General features: G+C 45.1%; 1 protein-coding gene and 1 long non-coding RNA gene across 3 annotated transcripts in view; one reads left to right on the forward strand and one right to left on the reverse strand.

Annotated features, from left to right (window-relative positions):
* Positions 1-1,447: 1,447 nt before the first annotated feature.
* On the reverse strand, positions 1,448-12,268 carry LOC142829141 (uncharacterized). The gene is made up of 2 exons (XR_012903473.1): positions 11,690-12,268; positions 1,448-2,862 (listed from the first exon to the last, which is right to left on the reverse strand). It is a non-coding gene; the product is annotated as an uncharacterized LOC142829141 (long non-coding RNA).
* A 185-nt stretch (positions 12,269-12,453) lies between these two features.
* The window catches only part of MAP3K9 (mitogen-activated protein kinase kinase kinase 9), a 63,392-nt gene continuing 48,536 nt past the window's right edge, over positions 12,454-27,309 (forward strand). The window contains exons 1-2 of one of the 2 annotated variants that reach the window (XM_075927313.1): positions 12,454-13,094; positions 19,141-19,554. In XM_075927313.1, coding sequence (XP_075783428.1) covers positions 12,746-13,094; positions 19,141-19,554 — 763 coding nt within the window. In that variant the 5' untranslated portion in view covers positions 12,454-12,745. The remainder of the gene's footprint in view (positions 13,095-19,140; positions 19,555-27,309) is intronic. The other variant, XR_012903472.1, reaches the window with a different exon arrangement.

Genomic DNA, 27,309 nt, shown 5'->3' on the forward strand with positions numbered 1-27,309 from the left:
TGTGCACCAGCCATAAATGTAAAGTGTAAGACCCTGCCAGGTTTTAATACATATAAAAGGCTGATGTGCAGCGGCGGTGGGGGGGACCCAGCATAAGGTGGGAATCAGCTGGACCAGATCCTGCCGGGTCCCCCCCGCTGCGCTTCAGCCTTTTAAATGTATTAAGATCCAGCAGGCTCTTAATACATTTAAAAGGCAGAGCCGCAGCAGGGCTGGAGCTAACCCCGCTGTGGCTCCCCTGCTTATTGATTAATCAACTAGTTGATGGAAAATCCATCAACTAGTTGATTAGTTGATTAAACTAAATTTAATATCCCTGTTCAGAGGTTGAAAGCAAATGACAAAAGACTGGATGTCTATATTGTTGAACAATATTTCCTTCTATCACTCTGGTAGCCTGAGTTTTACTATGATTAAAATATTAGTTTCAAGATCCATTTACTTATTTAGTTACAAAGAAACCAATGAACTATGGGGGCAATATCTCTTTTTTAAACCTACTGTTGAAAATCTTTTTCCATTATCATGAAATTCCACAAGGTGGCAGAGTAGTCTATGATTTTTCAGACTACTACAGCTAAATGACTAAGTACCTAAGTACCATCTTTTGCTCCTCTGTATCATATCCCTGAGTCTTCAAGCCTCGCAATGTGTAGCATTAGCAATTAAATATGTGAAGAAGGGCAGAAGGATGGAAGATTTGTATTTAGTTTATCACATAATTTACTGATTTTTTAAACCTGTTTTGAGATGGTTTCCCATTGTATAATTTAAGCAAACCATTTTTTTCTCAAAAAGAAAACAGGAAAAATGTATAGAACTGTAAAATGCCACTTCCCCTGCAGAAACATCAGCAGGATTTGGGGGTTGGCCCTTTAGAGCCTCAACTAATGCTTCTACCACCTGAGCTACCAGAGTAATGACCAGAACCTTTTATTCAAGCCTTTCAAGGGGGATTTGACACACATATTGCCTGTGGGTCAGACAGCAGGACACTGGAGAGCAAGTAGCCTGGATTCTATTCTTGACTCTGGCTGTGGTATGTGTATTTACAGGTGGGATAAAGTAAGGTCATTTATTTGGCATATTCTGTATGAAAGGCAGTGTGACTACAAACCACACCTGGATTAGTCATATTAAAGATCTAGATTCTATTTCAAACTCTGCTCAAAGTAATCTCTCATTAACTTATGTGTAACACCTAAGATCGGAAAGGTCTTGGTCAGTTTCATTATTACAGAGTGAGCTTAGATCCTTCTCTTCCTCATAAGGGCACCTCATCATTGACATACATAGCTTCCTGAACCTTGCTCTGAGTAGAATCACATAGATCAACCACTCTTAGATTGGATTTCTGGCCTGCAGCCCCTATTTTAATAACACAGTCTTGATTTGGCACCTATAATAGGAGCCTGTGTCTGCATAAAGTTTGCAGTGACACAGAAAGTGTCTTCAAAACAAAGCATTATTTATTCATTCCTGAAATGTACAAAGCATTTACAGCATTGGTAAAATGTTCTGTGTTTAGATAAAAGCACTAAAAGGCTTTGTCTACACTAGCAAGTTTTGTTGAGGAAAAGTGCTTTTTGTTGACAAAACTGCATGAGCATTCACACTGCGATGCAACTTTTGTTGTGAAAAATGGTCATTTTTGTGGCAGATAACTTCCAGCTTCATGAGGGACTTTTGTCTTTTCCTCTCCATGTGCTGACAAATGAAGTATAGACACTTTGAGGTGTTTTGTTTCTGATTCTGGCCTCCAGGAAGTGGCCCACAATTCCCAATCAGCTGCTCTGATCAGTGGTTTGCCCTGCAGCCAGGTGACTAGCTACCTGCCTGCCCTGTTGCATACTCCACAAAATTTAAATTTAAATCCTATTTCCAGCTGCCTGAGCATCTGGACCACCCTCCATGTGAGCTGGCTCAGCATGTCGTGGTCTCGTGACATCTTCCCAATGCTTGGCCATCACATCAAACACTCCCCTCCTGGCACACCACAGAACTGTTGGATCTAATTAATGTAGGAAGAAAGGAATCTGTTCTGTCCCAGCTGAGAGAGACCAGTAGTAACAGGGACATGTAAAGGCACATTTCTCAGTCCTTGTGTGAAAAGGGGCATGAGTGGGGCACTTATAGTGAAGATTAAAGAACTCAAACAAGTCCATCATAAAGCCCATGAAGTGAATCAATGCTCTGGTGCTTCGCTGAAGACCTGCTCTCTCTATATGGAGTGGACACTATCCTTAGCAGTGCGCCCACCTCCACTACCAAGAGCCCTGGGAATATTTTAGAGGGCACAGAGCTAGTACAAGGAGGACCTATCCCGGAGGATAAAACTGCAAATGAGGAGGTGAAGGTAGACGAGGACCAGAGGCTTCCTCAGGGCTGCCAAGAGTGTCTAGCAAGCCAAAGCTATTCTCCAATGCCGATGCACATTAGCAGCTGTTTTCCAGGGACCAGGAAACGGGATGAGATGCAGGGTAAGTGGCGATGGCTTGTGGAGTGCAAGGCTGAAGGCATGGAAAACTGGGAGTCTGGCTGTATTTTTGTGAACTGCATTTACCTCTGTGTAGCTAATTGATATGGCCAAGCAGGATGCTGATGCTTGCTGTGATCTCAGTGGAATCCTGCGAAGATGAACTTGGAAATTTTCTGCCACAGATTCCATGGCAGTGCAACTCTGTCCACTCCTCCATTGCAGGATCCTAGCCCATACCATTCATCAATCACTTGTGCAGGAATCAAAATGGAAAATAGGTGGGCTGAATATTGAGCATAGCTAAAGCTACAAGCCTGGAGAAGCTGTGCCCTGGTTTCATTGCTTAACCTGAGCAGGGTGGTGTCTTCCAGGGTGTTACTCGCCTGTGGAGAAGTAGGGCATAATTAGAACTAAGTTCCTGCAGAGGGAATTTTCTAGATCCAGCTGGAATTTCTTTTGTCCATATGCACAACTGACAGCCACCCCCAAACCTCACTCACCATGATTATGGTGCTGGCTGAGATGCATTTTTTGCAAGCGTCAGTGGGAAAGTGAGTGGAAATGTTGGAAAAGGGGTTTGTAAGTGAAATGTTACATGTAGCACTTGATGTTAACAGACTCCTTTTTATGAATTGTGCTAAACAGCAGAGACCTTGACAGCCCCACAATGTACCGTGTCAGAGAGGTTGCAACAGATAAGGAAGCATCCTAAAAAAACCAGGTTCACAATGTACTAAATCAATCAGCGAGTGCAGATGTCAGGAGCAACATTTGGAAAGGGAGCTGAGGAACTGCCAGGACAACCAGGCCTTCATTAGGCAGGCCACAAAATAGAATGATCATTGTAATGGAGGAAAAGCACACTAAGCCAAGATGAGTTTCCCCTGCCCTGAGCAGTTTCAAATTTCTATGTCCAGCAAACTCTCCTCTACACCCTCACATTCCTTTTCCCTCTTTGATAGTACTCATTTTCCATGCACTCCGTCCCCTCACCCATCTTTGATTATGATATCTAGACCTACATGCATTTGAGTTGTAACCTCCCTTACTAGCTCTCTGGGATGCTTTATTGCATTTCAGTGCACTGTTTTCTCATGAATAAAGGCACACTTTTAAAACAGTTCTATGCTTTTATTTACTGTTTAATAATTGCACAGATCAGTCACTATGATTCCCAGTTATGTGTTGCATTGGAGGTGGGATGGAGTATGGAAGCAACAGTTAGAGGTTTATTTCAGTGCCTCTCATTTTCAAAGTACGCTCTCAAAGCTTCCATGATGTTAAAAGCAGTTCTTTGAGATCCTCTTACAGCTCTAGTGTCTGGCTTCTCAAACTTTGCAGACAAACACTATGCTTCAGTGTTCCAGACCTGAGCAAACAATTCCCTCTTAAAATTATACAGATTCTGCAAAGTACAACAAGCTGCTAAGCATGGGAATATTGTCCTCTGAGAGCTCTAGCCCACCATAGAAAATACCTCCATCTCACCTTCAATTTCACAAAGGTGTATTTGATGACCATGCAGCACCTGCTCAGTCTGTTCTTAAAACACTCCTTACTGCTGTGCAGGTGCCCTGTGCACAGTTTCATGAGTCAGGGCTGTAAGGGGGGTAAATCTGGGTCTCCTAGGATCATAATGGGCATTTCCACATTCCCCCCTGTAATGCTGTGGTTGGGAAAAAAAAGTCCTCACCTGCAACTTTCTGTACAGGTCAATGTTCTGTAAGATACATGCATCATGCACCTTTCCAGACCACCCCACGTTGACATATGAAAAATGCCCATAGTGATCCACAAGCGTATGTAGCATTATTGAGAAATATCCCTTCCTGTTGATGTACTACTCTGTGGCAAGGTGGGCAGGTGCTAAAATTGAAATATGTGCACTATCTATTGCCAACCTCCCCCACCTCAGTTGGGAGATGCCATGTCGACAAAGCCAGCCACTATATCATGCACATTTCCCAGAGTCATGGTCCTCCATAACAGAATGAGATTTATTGCCCTGAACACTTGCAGCAGTACAGCTCCAATGGTAGACCTCTCACTCCAAACTGATTTGCAACTGACTGGTAGAAATCAGGAGTCGCCAGCTTACACACAGCAATTGCCAAATGAGAGGGCAGACCTCATTCTGGTGTCCTTGCAATGCAGTTCGGGGGCCAACTCTGAACTGAGCTCCAAGAAGATTACTTTACACATTAAGGTCGCTCTGTGATTGCCAAATGCAATGATAGGCTACTGCTATCCATATCATGCACAGGCTGTCAGGCTCCTCCAGTCTTCTTCCTCTGTAAATAATTTTCAGATGATCTCTTGTGCCACATGTGAGTTCCTCAAGATAGTTAAACAGAAATTGGGAGAGAAGTGTGGGATCCATTCTTTCTTGTGGCAGATGCCAGAGTGTGCACAGCAGAGAATGGCAGTTGGAAAAAGGTGTGAAAAGACACCAGAAACCCCTGACCAAAGCAGTGCCTGATGGGAGGGACACTTTGCCCAGTCCCAAGAAGGCCCACATTCTGGCTATGTATACACTGCCAAGAAAAGTCAGGAAAAGATATGAAAATTGCAAATCGCAATTTGTGTACCTTTTTCCGCTTTTTTCTGAAAGAAACTTTTCCGAAATTTGGCCCATCTACACGGGGCCAAATTTCAGAAAAAATTCCTCGTTCAGAACATCCTTTATTCCTCTCACCAAGAGGAATACAGGGATGCTGAAAGAACACATCTCCTTTTTCTGAAACTGTTCCGAAAAAGCGGATGCGTTCCTTGGACACGGCAGAGCTCTGTTCCATGGTCTCACAACACAAAGCAACACATGGTGTCACCAGATATTGTGGAATACATATCCACATTGCATTGCTCCTGCTCTCAACAGAGGAGCTAAAGATGTGGACACAATCCATCAATAGAGGGAAGTGTTTCCTCAAGAAAACGTATTAGTGTAGACATACTCAAAGGCTTACACATGGGATTTACTTACACTTTAAACTTCTTGCCAGCTTTCATACGTTTTCCTAATCCCAACTACAGGCAGTCCCCGAGTTACACGGATCCGACTTATGTCGGATCTGCAGTTACGAATGGGGTTTTTCTCGCCCCGGAGGACAGGAGCGGCGGGACGCCCAGATGCGCCGCGGTCCCGCCGCCCGCGTCCTCCGGGGCGAGAAAAGCTGCTCCGCGTCTCCCTGGTCTGCTGGGGGGGGGAGCCCCCCCCAGCAGACCAGGATGATGCTGAGCAAAGCCACGGAGCACGCGGGCAGCGGGACAGCCCAGACGCGCCGTGGCTGTCCCACTGCCTACGTGCTCCGCGGCTTTGCTCCCCGTCTCCCTGGTCTGCTGGAGATCAGCAGACCAGGGAGACGCGGAGCAAAGCCACGGAGGATCCGGGCGGCGGGACCACGGTGCGTCTCGTCTGCCGCCCGCGTCTCCCTGGTCTGCTGGGGGGGGCGCAGCTAGTGCGCCCCCTCCCCCCAGCAGACCAGGCTTTTCTCCGGACGCCTGTGGTAGAGCAGCTGGGGCGCTGCCGGTTGGTCCCGTAGCGCCACTCTGGGTGCTACTGGAGCAACCCAGCAGCACCCCAGCTGCTCTGCCCCAGGTGTCCCCAAGTCAGCCCCAAGTCAGCAGTTGCTCTGCCCCGGGCTTCCTGGAATCAGCCGCTGATCAGTTTCAGCAGCAGCTGACTTGGGGACGCCTGAGGTTCTTAAGTTGAATCTGTATGTAAGAACTGGCGTCCAGATTCAGCCTATTGAAACTGATCAGCGGCTGATTCCAGGAAGCCCGGGGCAGAGCAACTCTGCCTCGGGCTTCCTGTAGTCAGCCACTGGTCAGTTTCAGCAGCGGCTGAATCTGGATGCCAGTTCCGACTTACATACAGATTCAACTTAAGAACAAACCTACAGTCCCTATCTTGTACGTAACCCGGGGACTGCCTGTAGTTCCATCTCTGAAAGGAAAAGCAGCCAGTCCTGCTGCAGCAGGCTTCCTGTCTCTGTGTGTGTCAGTCCATCTCTTGGCATTCATTGTATCAGAGGCAGCAAAGGGGGGTGGTAGAAGCAGGATTCAGTGCTGGGGAGAGCTGGCTTAAAAGCCGCTTCCCTCCAGCATCATCTCTGTGGTACCACTTGTCACCCATGGGCAGGGAAGGAGGCACGGGAGGCTGCTGCAAAGCAGCCTCTGCCTGCAGTAGGCCCAGGCTCACTGCAGGCAGAGGCTGCTGCCCCAAAGCAGCCTCTGTCCATGTAGGCCTGGGCTGGCCGTGGACAGCGACTGCTCCAGCAGCAGACCCTGTCCAGTGGGACCCCTGTAGTAAAGCAGCCTGGCTCTTACTACATTTAAACTGCAGAGCCGCAGTGGGGGTAAGTCCTGGACCCAGTGCGAGCCAGGCTGCCTTCCCTTATTGACTGAGTAGTTGATAAAAATTCTATCGATTAGTCACTTAACCACATCTTAACATTCCTACTGGGTAGCCTTTGGTTATGCATTTAACTACCCTCTCCTTTTTTTTTAGCTCCTTTTATTTAAGATCCCTTTTGATCTTAGGCTTAGCCTTGGAAAGAGCAAGCCATTCTAGCCTGGATAGAGCCAGACAGGGAGGTATTCCTTAATTCAATAGTCTGGGATCTACTGGTAGGTCCTGGAGCCTCTGACAAGTGATTCTGATTGGCAAGAGGCTATCAAGTACCTACACTTCATCTGCCCTCCCCGCATTGCTGTGCTTCTCCTCCCCTCTGCCTTGGAGTTCTCCCCCAGGATTTTCTTGCTTGCTGTGCAGCATTGCAAAGGCTGAGCTCAAGATATCACCCTCTACCCATCCCTGTACCCCATCTCCACGGAGAGTGGGGACAGGACAGGGCTTGGAATGGTGGGAGCTTCCTGGCAGCTGTTCCTATGTCTGAACATAGCTCAGCATACTTAAAGGGGCAATGTGAATCTCTGTCACTCTCACACACTGGCTTTGTTTGCATGTTAAAATTTCAAGTGTTGCTTACAACAGCATTTTAAAGTATCAGGCTGTGTGTACATTGGCGTGATCTTGCTGCTTTTGCGCCAAAACTTGCTACCTGTCTACACTGGCCGCAAGTTCTTGTGCAAGAACACTGACATTCTAATGTATGAAATCCATGCTTCTTGCGCAAGAACTATGATGCTCCTGCTCAGGAATAAGCCCTTTTGAGCAACTGTTCTTGTGCAAGAGGCCAGTGTAGACAGGCAACATGATTTCTTGTGCAAGAAAGCCCTATGGCTAAAATGGCCATCAGAGCTTTCTTGCGCAAGAGAGCGTCTACACTGCCATGGATGCTCTTGCGCAAAAGCACATCTCTTGTGCAAACGCACATGCCAGTGTAGATGCTCTCTTCTGGAAGAGTTATTGTGCAAGATCATCCCAGTGTAGACGAAGCCTCAGTGTGGTCATGGCAAGAGCACTGGGGCCGTGTCCAGACTCAGGGGTTTTTTCGGGAAAAGTAGCCTTTTCCCGAAAAAACTTCCCCTGCGTCCAGACTCAAGCCGCGTTCTTTCGAAATTATTTCGAAAGAACGCGGCTTTTCTTTCGATGGCGGTAAACCTCAATTTACGAGGAAGAACGCCTTCTTTCGAAAGTCCCTCTTTCGAAAGAAGGCGTTCTTCAATGTAAAGAGGCCGTCTTCGAAAGAGAGCATCCAGACTCGCTGGGTGCTCTCTTTCGAAAAAGCGGATTTCTCTTTCGAAAGATCCGCCTGCAGTCTAGACGCGATCTTTTGAAAGAGGCTCTTTCGAAAGATGCTTTCGAAAGAGCCTCTTTCGAAAGAAGCCTGCAGTCTAGACATAGCCTGGGAGAGAACTCTCCCAGCTCTCTAGGTAAACTACCTCCACAAGTGTTTTTCACACCCCTGAGTGAAGAAATTATAGTGCAGTAACTTGCCATGGTAGATAAACCCACTGGCTGTGTCTACACTGGCATGAATTTCCGGAAATGCTTAAAACGGAATACTATTCCGTTTTCAGTTTTTCCAGAAAAGGAGCGTCTACATTGGCAGGCTGCTTTTCCGGAAAAGCCCTTTTTCCGGAAAAGCGTCTGTGGCCAATGTAGATGCGCTTTTCTGGAAAAGACTACTGGGCTGTCTACACTGGCCCTTTTCCGGAACAGTGTTCCGGAATAAGGACTTATGCCCGAGAGGGAGCAGAATAGTTTTTCCGGAATAGCGGCTGATTTTGTACAGTAGAGCATCGTTGCTTTTCCGGAAATTCAAGGGCCGGTGTAGACAGCTCGCAGCTTATTCCGGAAAAGCGGCTGATTTTCCGGAATAAGTGGCCCAGTGTAGACACAGCCACTGTGTATATATCTGTCACTCAAAAACATTCTGTCTTTCATACTTGCCTTCTGCCCCAACATATACTTGTGTTGTTGTGGTTGTTACTTCTTTTATTTTTTTCAATGTGTGTTATTTTAGCTATCTAACTGACTGATGCATTTCATAATTTTTATTTCTCTCTCATGCTTAAATGTAATTCTTTTGAGTAGTGAAATCTAAACTGCCTAACTTATTATGGCTGGAGTAAGTATTCCTAGGGTAATCTTTTTAAAATGTATTTTATATCTAGATTTTTGGTTTCCACTGGTGGTGCATATTTCTACATTACTTCAATACTGGTGCACGTAACAATATTCATTCCAATATTTTCCATCCATGTATGCAACATTGGCTGGGAGTTTTCTGAAATCAGGTTTGATCTCCTGGAGGCGCCTACAGTCAAATCAGATCAGCCACTAAATAGTCTGGCAGCATAGCTAAAGCAGACTCTTCCCCTACCCTGGCTCTGTGCCAATCTGAAAAGCAGCTGGCACACTCATGCAACCACTGGGCAAGGCAGAAGAGGGAGTCTCCACATACTACCCTTGTCTTCAGGAACCATCCCACAGCTTATTGGCCAGGAACAGGAAACTGCAAGTAATGTGAGGTATGAGTCAGCTCTTGCAGACAGGGAGCAGTAAGCAGAGCCACCTGCCCCTCCTCCACAAGAGCCAATGCTGGACATGTTGGTCACTTTCGAGAGTGGCTTAGGGCCAACACAGGGGTGAGTCTGCCTTAGCCCTACTGTGGCACTGTCCAGGAACCACCGAAGGTAAACAATGCCCAGCCAGAGTCTTCATCCTGAACCCCTGCCTCAGCCTCCTGCACCCCAACTCCCTGTCCCAGTCCTGAGGCTCTCTGGCACCCAAACTCCCTCCTACAGCCTGCATCCTGAATCCTCTCATACACCTTAACCAGTCCGTGGCTCAGTCTGAAGCCCCTCCCCAGAGGTGAAAGTAACTTAGAAATTTCTTACTGGTATTGTCCTATTACAACCCAGGTCCCTGCCAGTTCTTTAAATAGCTCCCTACTGGCTTTTGTGCAGCTCAACCAGATCTTGCTGGAGTTGCGCAGCTGCTTACTTTCACCTCTTCCCCTCCCACACTCCAAAGCCCTTGGCCCAACAGAACCTGTACTCCCCTGCTGTCCAACCCACTGACCCAACCTGGTGAAAATGATTGAGGATGTGGGAAGGTGGATGGAGTGAACAGCGCAGGGCCTTAGAGAAGGGGCAGGGAAGAAGGCAGAGCAAGGGTAACTGGGCTAGATGGACCTTAGGTCTGACCCAGTATGGCCGTTCTTATGTTCTTAGGTTTATACTGCAGAGCCAGCAGCGAAACCTCCGAGGGGCCAGCTCCACTCCTGGGTAGTCAGGTTACCCTGTAAGCAGGGCTGGCAGGGGCTGCCAGCTCCGCTTCTGGGAATGGGGGAGAGGCTTCGTTGAGGCATCCTTATTAGATACCAACATAACAATATCTTTAGAAATACCTCTCATTGATGGATTTGGGCATTTTGGAGAGCCAGTCAGACATAATTGTCTTTTGGGTAAGTAGAAGAAAGCAAGTTTTTAAAAAAGTATTGATCGGAGCAAGATCCACCTCAGGAGATTGGGAAACAGAGAAGAAGCTTTATGAGTGTGACATAGTGGGGGTACTGTCTGATCTGTAACCCGGGGTTCCCCTGCACGGTGATGTGCAATTCCCACTGACTCACCCACATGTGTATTGGCCCAGACACCTAGTCCCAACCTAAGCAGTTAGCAAAACTCTTCCTAGACGAACACCTGGCCGGGGGGCAGGATCAAGAAGCGAGGCAGTTTCTGGCTGGGAAACATGAAAGGAACAGAATAAGCTGAGTGCGGCGATGGATCCCCTAACCCAAGGGGTCTAAGGCTGCCTGTTCCCGACTCCCGTAGCCAACATCACATCTATGCTGTGCTGTATCCTGGAGAAGCAATAAACCCTCTCTTTTCTACTGGCTGGCGGAGTCTGTTCTTGCTGCTATGGGGCTGCAGGATCAGGGGGAACCCTGACATGCCGTCACAATGAGGTAGAGCAGTAAAGTGAGCAGAATAGAACAAGATATAATTACGGTTAGATGAAAGAAAAAAAAGAATGCAATAAGCCAAGGAACAATAACAATCAGGGAGATAACTAAAGTCAAACAGTGTCCTTGAAAAGTCAAGCAAGCTCCTCTGGCTTGCTTATACTATGGTAACACTAAGGCTCTGTCTACATTGGCATGATCTTGCACCAATACTCTTTAACGCAAGAGTTCTTGTGTTAAAGTATTTAACGCAAGTGCCTTTGTGCAAGAGATGTGCTTTTGCGCAAGAGCATCCATGCCAGTGTAGACGCTGTCTTGCGCAAGAAAGCTCCGATGGCCATTTTAGCCATAGGGCTTTCTTGCGCAAGAAATTCATGTTGCCTGTCTACACTGGCCTCTTACACAAGAACAGTTGCGCAAGAGGGCTTATTCCTTAGCGGGAGCATCATAGTTCTTGCGTAAGAAGCACTGATTTCACACATTAGAATGTCAGTGTTCTTGCACAAGAACTCCCCGCCAGTGTAGACATGCAGCATGTTTTTGCGCAAAAAGTGACTGCTTTGGTGCAAGATCATGCCAATGTAGACACAGCCTAAGATTATATGAAGGGTTTAAATCGCTACTTAACTTTTTTTTTTAATTAGAGCCAATTTTCTCTTGGCACAATAGAAATGTTTTGCCACTACAGTAATTACAGTTCTTAGGCTCCACTACAATAATGAATTGGTGTATGTATGTGTGTGTGAGTGGGGAGGGGGGGCTTCCTTTACTGCAACCTTGCTTATCTACTGTCATAGGTCCTAAGCTGCTAACCACTTCTTTATACATTCACCTGGTAGAGGCTCGGACTCCCAGAGAACATGAGCGCTGGCGGCTGTTGTGGCCCCGAGACCGCTGTGACGCTCCGGAGGCCTGTGGCTGGACAGTCCATGCCCGTAGGAACCACAGGCCCCTACCCTGCGAGACAGGCGCCTCTGGGGGAGGGGCGGTGGGGCCGCTCGGGAGCGGGGAGTCAGGGCTGCCCCCCACGGGAGCCGTGCGGCAGGAGGCCAGTGAGCGCGCTGAGCGGACGCGGGCTCGCACCCCTGACTCCCGCCATGGCTTCGGTGACCACAGGCGCGCAGCAGCGCCTCGGGCTCACACCGATCCCGAGCGCCGGGAGTGGGGGCTGGGAGCGGCGCTGCCCAACGTTCACAATCCGCTGGCCGCGGTCGCTGCCTCGCCACCAGCGCGGCAGGTGCACCGACGTGACATCGGCTACCGCTGCGATTGGCCAGCGCAGTTACGTTCACCGCGGGGCCACTTGCCCAGTCCAAATGAAGCGTTTAATCTCAGAGGACACGCCCACCCCCTCCTAGCCAATGAGAGGAGAGACACTGAGAGCGGACTCCGCCGCCGCTAAGAGGTAGAAGGGGCGGTGCTCTGGCGGTTTAACAGACGTGGGGCGTCAGGCCAATGAAAAACCACTACTGACGGGGTGTGAGGCCAACTGTGAGAACGCCGGTGAGCGCGAGACATCAGGAAACGGTGGGCGGGGATTTCCCTGGGAGGGGCGTGGCTGAGTAGCTTCAATCAGGTAGGGGAGGTGCTGATGGACAAGCTCACCATCCAATGGAGATGAACATCTGGAGGAGAGGCGCGGCCCATGCTCTGGAGGCGAAGCTGCGGGAGAGGCGAGTCAGGTGGCCGAGGATGCCCGGCGCCAGGAGCTGGGGGATGCGGCGGCGGCTCAGGGGTGCTTGGCACTTGCCCGCCAGTCGGCTGGAGTGAGGCAGCCCCCGCGGATCCCCGCCCGTACCTGCTGCGCTGCCTGGATCCGGCTGCATGAGCAGTGGATGCGGCGGCGCCCGGCTTCTGCGGGCGCCTCCCCCTATGGAGCAGCCGCTCCATGGAGCCCTTCACAGCGCGCAGCACCAGTCCGCAGCCGGAGGCGGGGGCCGGCGGCGGCAGCAGCAGCAGCCCGGGGGAGGAGCCCCCGCTGGGCGGGCCGCTCTGGACAGCGGTGTTCGAGTACGAGGCGTGCGGCGACGACGAGCTGAGCCTGCGGCCGGGGGACGTGGTGCAGGTGCTGTCTCAGGACTCGCTCGTGTCCGGGGACGAGGGCTGGTGGACGGGGCGGATCGACCAGCGCGTCGGCATCTTCCCCAGCAACTACGTGAGCAGCAGCGCGCACAGCCGCCGCCAGGGCGGCGCCCAGGAGCTGCGGCCTCACTACCCGGCGCCCTCGGCCATACACCGTAAGGGAGCAGCGGGCCCTTGGTGGGCGGCGGAGGGTGCTTTTGGGGGAGCCACTCGGGCGGGTGGGAGTGTGTGTGTCCGCCCATGGGCGGCCTAGCCCGTCACCTCTTCTTAATTTTAGCCTGCGAGTGACAGCGGGGAGTCGCTTTCTCTGTGCTGAGGAGCCTTTGAGGACGCTCCGGGGCCGCCCCGCCTGCTTGGCCAGGCAGTGCCAGGCTCTTGCTGCTTAAGTATATGATTTATAATGACCTTGCCCTTTAAAAAGTCTACAGTGACTCCTCATCTGCCCCTCCTGGATTTTGGCATTGGTGTGGAATTATCTAGGCCGAGTGGGGCTCGCTGTCAATCTGGTACAGGGTTGGAGGCCACAGACACAGCTTTTCATCCTCTTTATCCTGTCACTGGCAGCAAGGAGCTTGCAAACTAGAAGTTAAGATTCTAGGATCCTTATTTGGCAATAGCTCATGGAAAGATTTCATGTAGATAAAGTATGATATAAAAATCTGTTCATTAACCCAAATATCTATTACCTTTTGTTAAAATAAACTGTTTTTAAGAGTTTGGTATGTTCATGCAGTATAACAAAAATTTAAGGGTTAAAAGTCCCAGGATTGTTTATGTAGTTTGGTGTTTGTTTTTCCCAACATACTTAGCAAAGGGTTGGTTGGTTGGAAGGAGACCAGTTAAATCTTATTAGAAATGACAGTTGTGCTGCTGCTACCTATTCCATGTATTCCTTTGTTAATACTGACTTTTTAAGACATGTCAGCGCACATTCCTAACATAAGATGTAGATTAAAATGGTGCATTCCTGCCCTTTATCCTTAAAATCAAACTCCATCCTCCAGTATATGCGTGAGTCTTATTGACATCAGGCACTGAGGCTCACTCCTTTAGTGATCTCTCTTGTACCCACTCAAAGCCTTGCTGTCTTAAGTGGGGCTCTGAAAGAGTGCACATATCTCTTCGTATTGAGTTTATTGCAGGGTTGGGGCCTGTAGTTGTTGGGTAGCCTAAAGTCATTCCACACGCCCTCAATTTATTAATTGCCAGTTATAGTTGAGGAAAGCATTCTAGAATGTCTGTTTGTCTTCTCATCAATAACTTTTTCATTAATGATGGGAATTCAAAGTCAAAATTAAGATTTTTTTTTTTAATAAACGCATTTTGTTTAAGGAAGTGGTAGACTATACAGAATGCTCATAAAGTATACAAAAATGTTTATACAGAACAGTGAACTTCTTCAGGGAAGTTACATTAAAGGTCACTGAATGTCTTTCTCTGCGGCTTCCTGTGTGCTCAAAAGTATGTTTTAACTAGGATTAACTAGTAACTCATGCTGCCTATGGAAGAGCCTTGGTTTAGGAGCACCAAGAAATAGACACTGTTCAGATCACTAAAACTGAGTAGTGGAGCAATGATTCTGCCCTCCTCTCCTCAGCAGCTGTATAGTCCAATCTTTATGCAGGGACCAGCCCAAATATTAAGTGGCATGCTTGATATATAGTGTGGAGATATGGAAAGGAATCCCTCCATTTCTGCTTCTCGGAGGCTGCCCAAGCTCCTGTGGCCCCAACCTTTTGTTGGAAATGCAGGGGAAATGTACATAGCAATGGATTCTCCAACCCTGTTCCATTCTCTGTGCATTGGTGCTCAGAGAGCTGCTGTAAGAGTACCTCTTCCAGCAGCCCCAAATCTTGCTCCACCAGTTGCCTGTGCTGTGTAGGGCCTCTTTGTGCTTCCTGCTGATAGGGTTTAGCTCTGTGCATTAGGGGTTTTGTGTGCCCTACTGGCTTGTTACTAAGAAGTGATGGAATTTGATCAAGTAGTATAATCATCTGTTGCATGTGTGGCTGCTGTTGAATTGAGTTCAAAAACTTTTAATCTAGTTGTTTACTTACACTGAACTCTCATTTTAGCATTGACTCAGTTACCTGCTAGAGTTGATGGCATTAAATAAAGACTATTAGACATTTTGGGCAAGCATGTAGTTGTTACATATTTGAAGTGCCCCACACTCTAATGGTGCCATATAAATAATAAATCAAGGCAGGAAACATGGCATGCTGACTTTAAAGTTTGGCAAGGAAATAAAGGAGAAACTGATTTCTCAGTTTTCTTAAGTTTATTTTAATACTTATGAAAGGTGCTGGTCTGAAAATCTTGGCAACTTTGTTCATGCTGATAGCTGGAATAGTATGGGTAATAGCAAGACATTCTTAGTCAATGTGCATTGACAGATAACCTCAGGAGGTGAAAGGATAGTTCAGGCTGTATGTTCCATTAATCAATTGCCTCTATTGAGACTGCCAATAGGGGTGTTGAGAATCTGTGAATTCCAAAATGGATTGTGAACTCTTGTCCACTAGCAATTGAACAGAGCAGTTGAATTCATATATGTTAATGAACATTGATGAATTATGCTCACTTTCAACTCTGAGTTGTGTGTGAACTAGTGACCAATAGGCTCTGCTACTTATTACTGTGCCTTTGATTGAATCCATATACTTTTCATCTAACTTCAGTTTATTTGACTTCTCTGTTAATTCTTAGTAATGATACTGAGATATTGGGATTTAAGTATTGTTAAAATATTATAATCTTTCCCTTAATTTTTACAGTTCAGGATAACACTACTTTTTACACATTACATTTGAAAATAGAAGGTGGGTTAGTACTTCCAAAAAGGTGAGAAAAACAAGGATTTGTAATACAAATAGTTATTGTGCTTTCTATGCCCTCTCATTACATTAGACCAGCTTGCACATATCAGCAGTAGATTTTTGTAACTATCTTTATGAAGAATGAGAATCCAATCAGTCATGATTGCCTTTGATTTTGTTAATTTCTCCAAAGGTAAACTCCTAATTTATTTCCATAGTTTTTCTTGATTAGATTGTCTATGTGTGAATGAAGATTGTGATAGTCCTGAGGAAATTCAGTATTTTTTATTAAGGTTCCAAATGTAACAGTTGCAAAATTCCCTCAGGATTAATTATGAAGTTGCTATCCCAATAAACATTAAAGAAAAGTAGAAACTGGAAGTGAAACTGAAAACAAATGTTTAAGTACTTTCTTACTGTTGCTGCAAATGAATTTGTGCAGTGGGTGCAAGCTTACATGTACAAATATGCACAAAGCCTCAAATAATTATGGGATATAAAATCACATTTTATGTCCAGCATGAAAGAATAACTTGCAAATCAGAATGAATTACAAGATACAAACATGACAGTTCCTTCTCTTTTCCTTGTGGAGAATCTCTCAGACTTCCGCTTCTTTTTTAATAGCCCCTCTCTCCCGTCCATCACCATCACTGCCCTCAACATTGTCAGTGTTTCTTTTGTGTATCAGTTTTTAGAGTAAGCTTTTGCAAAGGAGCAGAGTATCTGGAGGAATTCTATTCTATCCAGAGCTATTTCTATTCCTTTCTTAACTTTTGAGCCATTAGCTAAAACAAGTTATGTAGCCAGAGGAACTGTCCATTCAGCACCCCTTGAGCTAGAATCATACTTTTTCATTTGAGTGGGTATGTTGATAGCAAAATCTTTACATGCAGTTTTGCTATGTATCTTAAGGTTCTTTAACCAATTAACATTAGGCTAACACTGATTCATTACTCTTCTACATGCCTTTCCTCTGTATTTTTAGCTGATTGGCTAACATACTTATGGGAAAATTCTACAATCAACAGCATCTCTAAATCTTTAGGGTAGATTGTTGGATCCAAAGAGCTTGTTTTTGTAATTGTATAGCTGCACATAAAGTATATTAAACTTCTCTTTCTCTCACCAGAAGCGGATTACAGGCAAATTGTGCAATTTCTGGAATTCAGCCGACAGATTCAAAAAGTAGCATGGGGGGAGGAGGAATGTTTCCTGTTTTCAATCTTCTTCTAGCAAGTGGTACCAGGACTGGTCCTTGCACTGGAGGGCCTCAGCACAACTGTCATAATGCTCTTTAGATGTTTTCACTGTCAAAATAATTGGCTAATGTCAGTTATTGCTTTTATTTCAGAATTAAAATATCAGTATTTTTGGCCAGAAACTGGAGCCATGACTTCTGCAGTAGGGATGTTAATAAGCAAGTAATTTGTTAATTTTTGTTGACTATACGATTTTGTCGACTACATAATTAATCAATAAGGATTAGCATTGCAAGCATTTAGTCCCAGCTCATGCCAAGTCCCAGCAACTACTCCTGCTGTGTCTCTGCATTAAGAGTATTTTAGGAGCTTTGGGGGGAGGGAGGAGGAGGGAGGACAGGTAGCCTGGATCAGTCCCAGCTCGTGCTGAGTCCTGGGAGCTACCCCTGCTGTGGCTTTGCACTAAGAGTTATTGCAGAATTGCAGTGGGGGTAGCTCCTGGGACCAGAAGTGATCTGAGACTGAGCCAGGATGCTGGCCAGCCCGCTAAAAAGTTTAATGGCAGAGCTGCGGGGTGTGGCTATGTAGCCAGTAACATTAACCGATCATTCACTTATCGGTAAACTGTTTAACTGGCTACACTATTACATCCCTGTTCTGCAGTCATTTAGATCACCATCAGTATTACAACATCAAGGTGCCATTACTGTAGGAGTGACGCCGTCTTCTGTACGAGAAAGAAGCTGTATATCTTTAACACTCCAGGCCTGTTCAATAGGGTTATTATGTGAAGACAAAACAGATCTTCAGAATGATAGACCAGTGTAACTTGGACTCCCCTGTTCTAGGCTTTTTTGTGTGTGTCCCTTTTCTTCATGTACTGGAAGAGTCATAGGAGTCAAATAAGAAAGCTATATGGGATGAAAAGGCCTGGTGCTGAAAAAAGGCAGTGTAACACTAGATGAAATAGTGTTGAAGGTCAGGATTCTTTTGTACTGGTGGTGTATGAAGAAGCTTTATAGTTAGGCTTGGTTGAATTCAGTTTTTATTTACAATTTTGGTACACATTGATGTTTTAAAGCATTTTTTTCAGTTGTGAGAGGGGATTAGACAGTTATTTAATTAAATGTTGAGATTCAAAAAGTTAGTTTTATTTTGTTAAAATACAAACTTGTCAACTGCCCCTGAAAATATACAAACATTAAGCAATTACAAATCTAATTCAAGCATAATTAAGTATCTCTCTCTCTCATGTTTGCATCTAATCCATGTTTTCTTGGTCTTCATCAGAAATAAGTCAGCCAAAATTACAAACAAACTTAATTTTGTGCTACCATCAATGTGAGTCAGTATGTACAATTTGATGGTCAATTGTGGTGTGTTGATATGTTAAAATAAATCTTTAAAATGATGACCCACTGGCTTTCTATAATACATATTTCCCTATCAGTGTCACATTGAGTTGGTCCAAAGATGACCTTTCTTATTATTGGCTCTGCAAATTAAATGTGCAGTCTGAAAATCCAGCTGTGATTGTCAAATAATGTCAGTAACATCAGAACAAAGCTTCTGTTGACCCTATTGGGTAGATAGCCCTGCACCTTAAACAGCCAAATTGACACAAAGTAGATTCTAATAGGAGCGAAAACATGTTTGTAGCAGTTGAATAAGCAAAGACACAGAAGGAACAAATGCAAGAGAAGATGCAATTTTTGTTCACTTTTGACAAGCTCTTTAGCAGTGGTTACTGTGTAAATAGAGTATAATCCTGAGATGTTGTGTGATGGGGTCAGGAAATAAAAAAATAGTTTTTTAACAGCATCATTAAACTGTGTGGATGTTTTAATAAAGGTGTATTACAAACTAAATGCAGTGCCGGAAGATAAAATGCAAGTAAATCCTCCGTGGCTGGAGAACATTTTTACCTTAGATTTTTAGAAAGGTATATATAAAAATGTGCCAATCCCCACAAGATCCCTCAGCTCACAGCAGGGAGGCACAGAGCTATCTTTTTTTCATTCTTACTGTTTAAGGGGCAGTCTAGTGGGTAGTTCACTTAGAGCTTCTATTAGAGGTTGAGTTAATTTATGGCATAGGGAATCATGGACTTTTCCATGTATGAGCTAGTGATTAGATGATTTTTAAGAACAGTTTTAACATTTGTTTTTCTCTCTCCCTAGTACTGGAGATTGACTTCTCAGAGCTGGTGCTGGAGGAAATCATTGGCATAGGAGGCTTTGGAAAAGTCTATCGAGCTGTTTGGGAAGGAGACGAAGTTGCTGTCAAGGCAGCTCGTTATGACCCTGACGAGGCCATCAGCCAGACCATTGAAAATGTTCGCCAAGAGGCCAAGCTCTTTGCTATGTTAAAGCATCCCAACATCATTGCCCTCAGGGGAGTGTGTCTGAAAGAACCTACCCTCTGCCTGATCATGGAGTTTGCCCGTGGAGGGTCACTAAATAGAGTGCTGTCAGGTAAAAGGATTCCTCCAGACATTCTAGTGAACTGGGCTGTCCAGATTGCCAGGGGAATGAATTACCTGCATGACGAAGCGATTGTTCCTATTATTCACCGTGATCTCAAATCCAGCAACAGTAAGTTCATTTAGTGGCCAGGGTTGAGACTGGGTTTTGAAAGGAAGTGGTAAGAAAGGAGGAACATTCCCAATTTAAATTGTGTGTTGTGAACCACTGTATCTTCTAGAGAAATCCATTGGGGGTGATAAAACTGAGTGTTTTCAAGGAAGTTAAATTTTCATCAAAATAGCGGTAAAGGCCTTATAAACAAAGACTTAGAGCAAGTGTTACTTTCACAGTTTCAGTAATATGTAATTTGTAGAGGTAAACACATCGATTATATGCTATAAAGGATATTTCCCCAATAGAAAGCATATTTGTACAGTGAACTAATACATATTTTTGTATAAATAACCAATATTCCTAAGATCTCATAAGAAGTTGCATTTAATCACTTTAGCAAATACCAATATGTGGGAAACTACCACTGAATGTAAAATGCAAATTAACATTATCCTTTGGTAGGTAATAAGCCTAGTTAAACCTGAGATAAACGTAAATAATACTTAATATTATGAACATAGGAATTGCAATGCTGGATGAGGCCAGTGGACTATGTGGTCAGGTATGCTATTCCTAACAGTGGCCAGCACCAGATGCTGCAGTGGCCAGCACCAGATGCTGCAGAAAAGAGTACAAGAAACCTTACATTTGGCTGATGTAGAATGATCTACTGTCATCATTAGGTTTTGCCTTAACTCTACCACCTCTTCTGTATTACAGATTTTCCTATTGGTTTTCTTTATTGGTGTGTTTGTGGTATGAAACGGAGGATACAGACTAATCTTTAAGGGGGAACTGACTATGCATTGAGGCAAGGAAATCTGGAAGCATTACCTTCCAAAATGCTTGTTTGTTTCCTGGTAATAGGTAGGATCAACTCTGTGCGCTCCCATCGAGTTGTTGCCTCTCCTGCCTTGGGATTTATGAGAATTTTTTTTATTGCAGCACATATAATCAGGGGGTGATGCTAATAGTACTGTTAATTGTAGTTTTGGAGTCCGTCATGGATTTCTGAGCCTCTCTATAGGAAATAAAAAAGCATGTTTAGAAGCATGCAATTAGTTCCATTTTATGTATAATTTATAAATTTAACTTTGACTTTAACACCAGCTTTTGGGTTAGTGTACTTATACTCATAGCTATGGGGATGTACTGCCTCCATTACTGTAATAAGGGAAGGAAGATAATCACAGCACAGCACTCCTTAGGGAAGGATGATAAGGAAGTAGAAAACATAATGGAAAAAGTAGCAAAAAACCTATTTCACTTGAAGGTTTGTCATAATATATATAATATTTCATAATAGGCTTATTCAACTACTTTCAAAAAGTCTCTTAGTGTAGCTAATTAACAAAATGCCCTTCATGCGAGTCCTGTCCGATAGACAATTTTTACTCCTGTGGCATTGCTGATATTTCTCTGTTTCACTGTCTTGTTTCCAGGAAGTCCCTTTATCCCCAAACTTGCAAGCTGATGTGATTTTGAGGAAGAATTAAGCTGGCTTCTAGATTTAATAATTTCCCATGGGGCACTTAAATGATTTTCAAGTGCAGGCTAATTCAAGCCTAAACAAGAAAGGTGCCCAAGCAATTGGCAAGGATTGAATTCAATCCATAAAGGAGAAACACCATTTTTTTAACTTAAGTTCAGTTGAGGGTTCTCTTTTTAACAAATATTCAAGATATTTACCCACTAAAACAATCAGACTTATTTCATTCTAGCTGAGTGACATATATTGATTGCCAATATATGATGGCTCTTCTTCCCTCATTTAAAAAAAAGCTCTTTAGTGTTACTGTACAGTATAGCTTAAACTCCAAGAAGCTGCACTGTCACATCTATCACATTCTTCATATTGACATTTATAGTGGAGCAGCTGGCAAGCTTTGCTAGAGTCACACACGTTTGATAATTAAAAAGCTTTTGCTTCCAAGATGTAGGAAAATTCCCCCTTTAATACATCTGATGTTGGGTGTGGGAGATTATCTTCTAGTTAGCAGAGTCAGCATTCACACTGGTTTTTCTTTCCAAATTGTTGAATTTCTAGGGTGGTCCATGAAAAAATTCTGTGGTAAGGATATTAAGTGCTTAACTTACAGGGCTAAATTCACGTCTGGTGTAAGGTGCAGTCCCACTAAAACTAATGGCAAAGTATCCAGCATAGTAGGTGATGACAGGACCTACAATGAGGGGGAGTGTGCATATAGTGAGTAGGCAAGTCCAAACCTAGTCCATAGGCAAGTCTGTTACTCACTTTATTGGAAGTGGAAGAATTTCCTTCCTATGATAATCAAGGACAAGTTGCTTAAGGAAGTGATTCAATTGTTTGTGAAGCAGAGCTATGTTGGGTGGATACTTGAAAATTGGAGTAGGAGTGAAGTTTATTTCAGTAAACCAATGCAATGCAATAAAAGCTCTTTTGGATACAATCTTTCAAACTATTGTCTCTCAAAACTGAGTTCATACTCAAGATACTATACTACATGAAACATAGAAAATGCCCATATGAGCAGGCAAGCTCACTCCCCATCACCATCTCCAGTAAGCACTTACTGCTTTTTGACTCTTAGGCAAAACTGTAGACTTCTTACCTAGTTTTCTGAATCTGTATTTTTTTCAGACAACGTATCATGGAGATAAATGAATTCTCAGCATTCATCATAAATGCCTGGGATGACTTATTTTCTGAACCACATATGAGTTGCAACATGCAACTTGTTTCATTGGAGAAACAAGAATAGAGTGCTCTTATAGCTTGCTCAGGATTACCCAGAGCCTGCTCGAGAGCTGCAAAGATATCTAGGTCTTCTGACCCCCAATTCCCTGTCTTAACCTCAGGATTATTCTTTTTCCCTCCAGATGGTCACTAGTCAAAAGCAGGTTCCCAATGAACTAAGCCTGTACTGGCCTGAAAGTGTCTCAGTACTTGAAAAGCTGTCCAGAACAACTAGGTCAAGGAGCACAGCTCACTGGGATCTTTTAGTGAAAGGAAATGAAGGCCTTGTCCATCTAGCTGTGTCACAAATGTAGAAAAGATGAAAAGAAATCTTTAAATATAATGAAGGGAACCTGAAACTTACCACATATGAGTGCAGTACTCGTTTAATGTATCTTTTAGCCAAAGACTCCAGTACAATTCCAGGAATACAGGAAAATGCTGAAATTACAAAAATACTTTTGTAACAGTCACTTCACTTCAGCTTCACTTATTCTCCCAAGAAGTATATGGAATTCAGGGGTTTACTATTTTGAGCTATTTATTAAGAACTATGCTATTCTGATGACAATTGGTGTAGCACATCCTGACAAATTAGAAGGAACTGTCATAGTCAAAATAGTCAACATTGGACTCGAGAAATGTAGATGATAAGTTTGTGTATATATACTATTGTATACTGTAATTAGATCAAAGTTGATAAATCAATAGGGATTTGAAAAATCAGGAAAAACTTTTATTCTCTCTGAGGAGGAAGGAGATGAAATCTGCTATTGTAAAAGTTTGAAGGACAGCTAAAGTAACTTAGGAGACTGTCTCATTTTCCAATTTAGGTGAGCAGGAACATAATAAGCTAAGTCACTTTCACGAAGATATATTTGAAAGTTTTCCCAGGCTGACCTGAAATTAGTTTAATGCACTGATGACTGTTAATCCCTTTGTTCCTGTAATAAAGCATTTGATTGTAAATGTGAAGCATGTTTTGAATAGAAGTTTATATATCCAAAAAATTGAAGGTTGTTTTATTTAATAAAAACACACTTTATATGATGTTTATATTCCTATTACAGTCCTGTGCAGCTTGACACAAAACGTTACTTTTCTAGTAAATAGTGATACCATTCACCATTCTTTAATATACTAAAGGGCTACATCTACACTGCCCAGTCTTGTGCAAGAACATATGCAAATGAGGCCCAATGATGAATATTGTCATTGTATACTTAATGAACTGCCATTTTTGTGCAAGAAGGAGCCGCTTCCTTTCAGGCAGAACAGCTCTTGTGCAAGAGGTAGTTTTTGCGCAAGAAGGAGCAGTGTAGACTGCTCCTTCTTGCACAAAAGCCCCTTGTGCAAAAATGGCAGCTCATTAGTATGCAAATGAGGTGCGGTGATATTCAGCGCTGCACTTCATTTGCATATGTTCTTGTGCAAGACTGGGCAGTGTAGACGTAGCCAAGGTGTATAAGAAATATATCGCTGAATATTTGTCTTTTTTTTTTTTTTTTTAATTTTGTAAATAAAGGTGTGTGTACATAGCGTACCCTTTTAGACCTGGTTTACGCTACATGGTTAAGTTGACATAAGCTGCTTTGTGTCAACCTACATGTGGTCGACCACCTACCTGAGCATCATAGGGCATGTCTACATTACGAGATAAGATCAAATCTAATGTGGTCTATTTGCTAAGTCAAAGTCTTCATTGCAGGGAAGAATCGAATGTAGGTAGTGCATCTTCACTAGGGAGCCTACTGTCAATTCAGAGGGCAGTGCACCATAGGCAACTTTGCATTTTAGGCTATATTCATAGTGCCCACCAGGACCAAAACTCTGCAGTGGACGGTTAGAGGGGCTCATGGTGCCAACGTCCCAGAATGCACTTGTTTAGTCCTGCCCCTTCCCGCCCCCCCTTGCAGGATATCAGTAAGAGGCAGTGTGTGTGCCTGTGTGGATGCCATAGCAGCGCAAGCAGGGAGCCTGGTTTGCAGGGAACCATTGTCATGCTCATGTGTGTGTGGTGCTCCTAATGGCTCCGTACTTAGACAGAATATGAATGTTGCTTCTCCAGGAAAAGGAGGGCAAAACTCGGTATGACATGTAAGTGCAGCTTATGCAAGGCTTGGTGCTGATGCTAGCACACCCACCATTCAATTCTCTGAACACAGTGCAATGCCAGTTCTGGCATCATGAGACAAGCTCAGACTGGTGGGACCACATTGTGATGCAGACATGGGATGATCAGCAGTGGCTGCAGAACTTCTGAATGTGCATGGCCCCATTCTTGGAACTTTGTGAATGACTTTCCCATGCCCTGAGGCATCAGAATACCCAACTGAGACTTGCTCTATCCATGGAGAATAGCCCTATGAAAGCTTGCAATGCCAGACAGCTACTGGTCAGTTGGGAATCAGTTTGGAGTGGAGAAATCTGGGGGGAGGGGGGGTCTGTTGTCATAGAAGTAGCCAAGACTGTCAATTACATTCTACTGCAAATGATTGTGACTCTGAGAAATGTGGATACCATAGTGTAGTGGCGCTCAAACTATTTTGCCCATGGCCCACACTGCTCAATGCAAGCATTTTTGTGGACCACCAGTCAACCACCCATGATGACCGAATGAGTGCAGGAGGGGTAGTAGTGCTGGGTCCAAGCAGGAAGTAGAGTGCAGGGAGTAACATTCATGGGAAGGGCACAGGGGGCAATTGCTTTGGGGCCCAGCCATTCAAAGGGGCCCAGTGCTCCTTTAAACTGCCGCAGAAATGCTGGAGTGCCACTCTGCATGGCTTTGAGGACTGGGGAGGGACCCAGCACTGCAGTCCAGGTGCCACGAAAGACTGACTACCCTCAGCCCCACCTCTTCTGGGATGGAGAGCTGGCTCACTTTGTCCTGGGGCCCGTGGGGGCTGTCAGCACCCCTGGGTGCAGGAGTGGGCTGGGGTTCGGGTGTCTAGCCAGGAAGGAGGGTAGAGGAGCAGGGTGGCAGTGTGTGGCCTGGGCATGAGGGGAAATGGGGGGGGGGGAGGAGCGCTTACCTGCCTCTCCTGGGCACTGCTTCCTGGGCACTGTTTCCCATTACTCCCCTTGGCTGTGATTCTGACCAATGGAAACAGCAAGGAAAGCCTTCAGGCAGTGCTTCCCTGTGCTGACCTTCCCTCAGCTGGGGAGAAGAGGAACAGCGGTGCGCAAAGCCACTTGCTCCCTGTCCCACTCTGGGGGAGGGCAATGATCCATGGTATGCTCACTCAGGCACATCCAGGCCTCATCATCTTGAGCTAATGAGCAGCTTCCCCCCCTCCCCCGACCGCATTTCCTTCACCCTGTGTCTGTATCAAGTCTGTATCAGTTTGCTTGTCTTGGAAGCTAGTCCTTTGGCCCAGGTTAGGGCTAACATTTCTCAACTGCGAATATCCAATGCTCACAGAGGGTAGGAGGACCTGGGCCCTCCCCCACTCCAGATCCTAACCCAGGACCCTAATAGCAGAGCTGTGGCTTCTCTGCTCGGTTGGTGGGGATGTGATCCGCAACTCACCAACCCATGAGTTGTAGCGAGGCCATCAACACAGCCTGACATCCTCCTCGCCCCCTCCTGGGTTACTTCCTACCCTCCGTTTGCCTCCTCACCACGCTGGCCTAGCTGGAGGTTGCCCAGGGGTTCCCCTCCTGGAGGCGTCTTCTCCGTGGTCCTGCAGTCTCTGGCGGGTCTCCCACTTTGGGGGGGGGGGGGCCTCTGCTGGTTCTCCACCAGCGCACCTTTGCCCCGCTCACCTCAGTATGGGGTTTGGGAGGCGCTGACTTTTGGGCTCTTATCACCCCGTTATACTCCCCCAGAGAACCAGATCCAGTCCCCGAGGCCCACAGCTTCTTTCTCCCACAGTGGGGAATCCAGCGCTGGCACTTCAACCTCACTGGGAGGGGCAGTGGAGCTGGAGCACCAGCGCAGGCTTCCCACTGCAAGGTGAGGGGTGAACCTTGAGCCATGGCCCACCTGCAAGGTAGCCATGTACCACTATTAGTCTCCCAACCACACTTTGAGAACCACTTGTCTAATAACTAGGCGTGATGATTGGATTCTGACTCCAGTAGTGAGGTGTGTGTGGTTTTCAGCGAATAACTTAATCTCTATTTCCTTATCTGTAAAATGGTAGGAATACAATAATAAGACACTAAGGCTGTGTCTAGACTGCAGGACAATGTAGCACTTTAAAGACTAACAAGATGGTTTATTAGATGATGAGCTTTCGTGGGCCAGACCCACTTCCTCAGATCAAATAGTGGAAGAAAATAGTCACAATCATATATACCAAAGGATACAATTTAAAAAAAAGTGAACACATATGAAAAGGACAAATCACATTTCAGAACAGTAGGGGGGTGCAGGGGGGGAGAAGGAAGGAAGGTAAGTGTCTGTGAATTGATGATATTAGAGGTGGGGAGAGTGGGATGTTTGTGAGTTAATGGTATTAGAGGTGATAATTGGGGAAGCTATCTTTATAATGGGTAAGATAGTTCAAGTGTTTGTTCATTCCTTTTTGGAGAGTGTCGAATTTTAACATGAATGACAGTTCAGAGGATTCCCTTTCAAGTGCAGATGTAAAAGGTCTTTGTAGCAGAATGCAGGTGGTTAAGTCATTGAGAGAGTGTCCTTTCTGGTTAAAATGGCAAGAAACTGTTTTTTCTTTGTGATCTTGTCTGATATCTGTTTTGTGGGCATTAATCCTTTGGCGAAGTGTCTGAGATGTTTGTCCAATGTACATAGCAGACGGACACTTTCGGCACATGATAGCATAGATTATATTTCTGGATGCGCAGGAATATGTGTTCTTGATCTTATAACTCACTTGGTTAGGTCCAATAATGGTATCAGCAGAATGAATATGTGGACAAAGCTGGCAACGGGGTTTGTTGCAAGGGAAGGTACCAGGGTTGGTATTAGTGTGGTATGTCCTGTGGTTGTTGGTAAGAATCATCTTGAGGTTAGGTGGTTGTCTATAGGAGACTATGGGTCTGTCTCCCAGAGCCTCTTGGAGTATGGTATCCTGTTCCACTATAGGCTG

This window comes from Pelodiscus sinensis, chromosome 4 (assembly GCF_049634645.1).
Source record: "Pelodiscus sinensis isolate JC-2024 chromosome 4, ASM4963464v1, whole genome shotgun sequence".
Classification (NCBI taxonomy): domain Eukaryota; kingdom Metazoa; phylum Chordata; order Testudines; family Trionychidae; genus Pelodiscus; species Pelodiscus sinensis.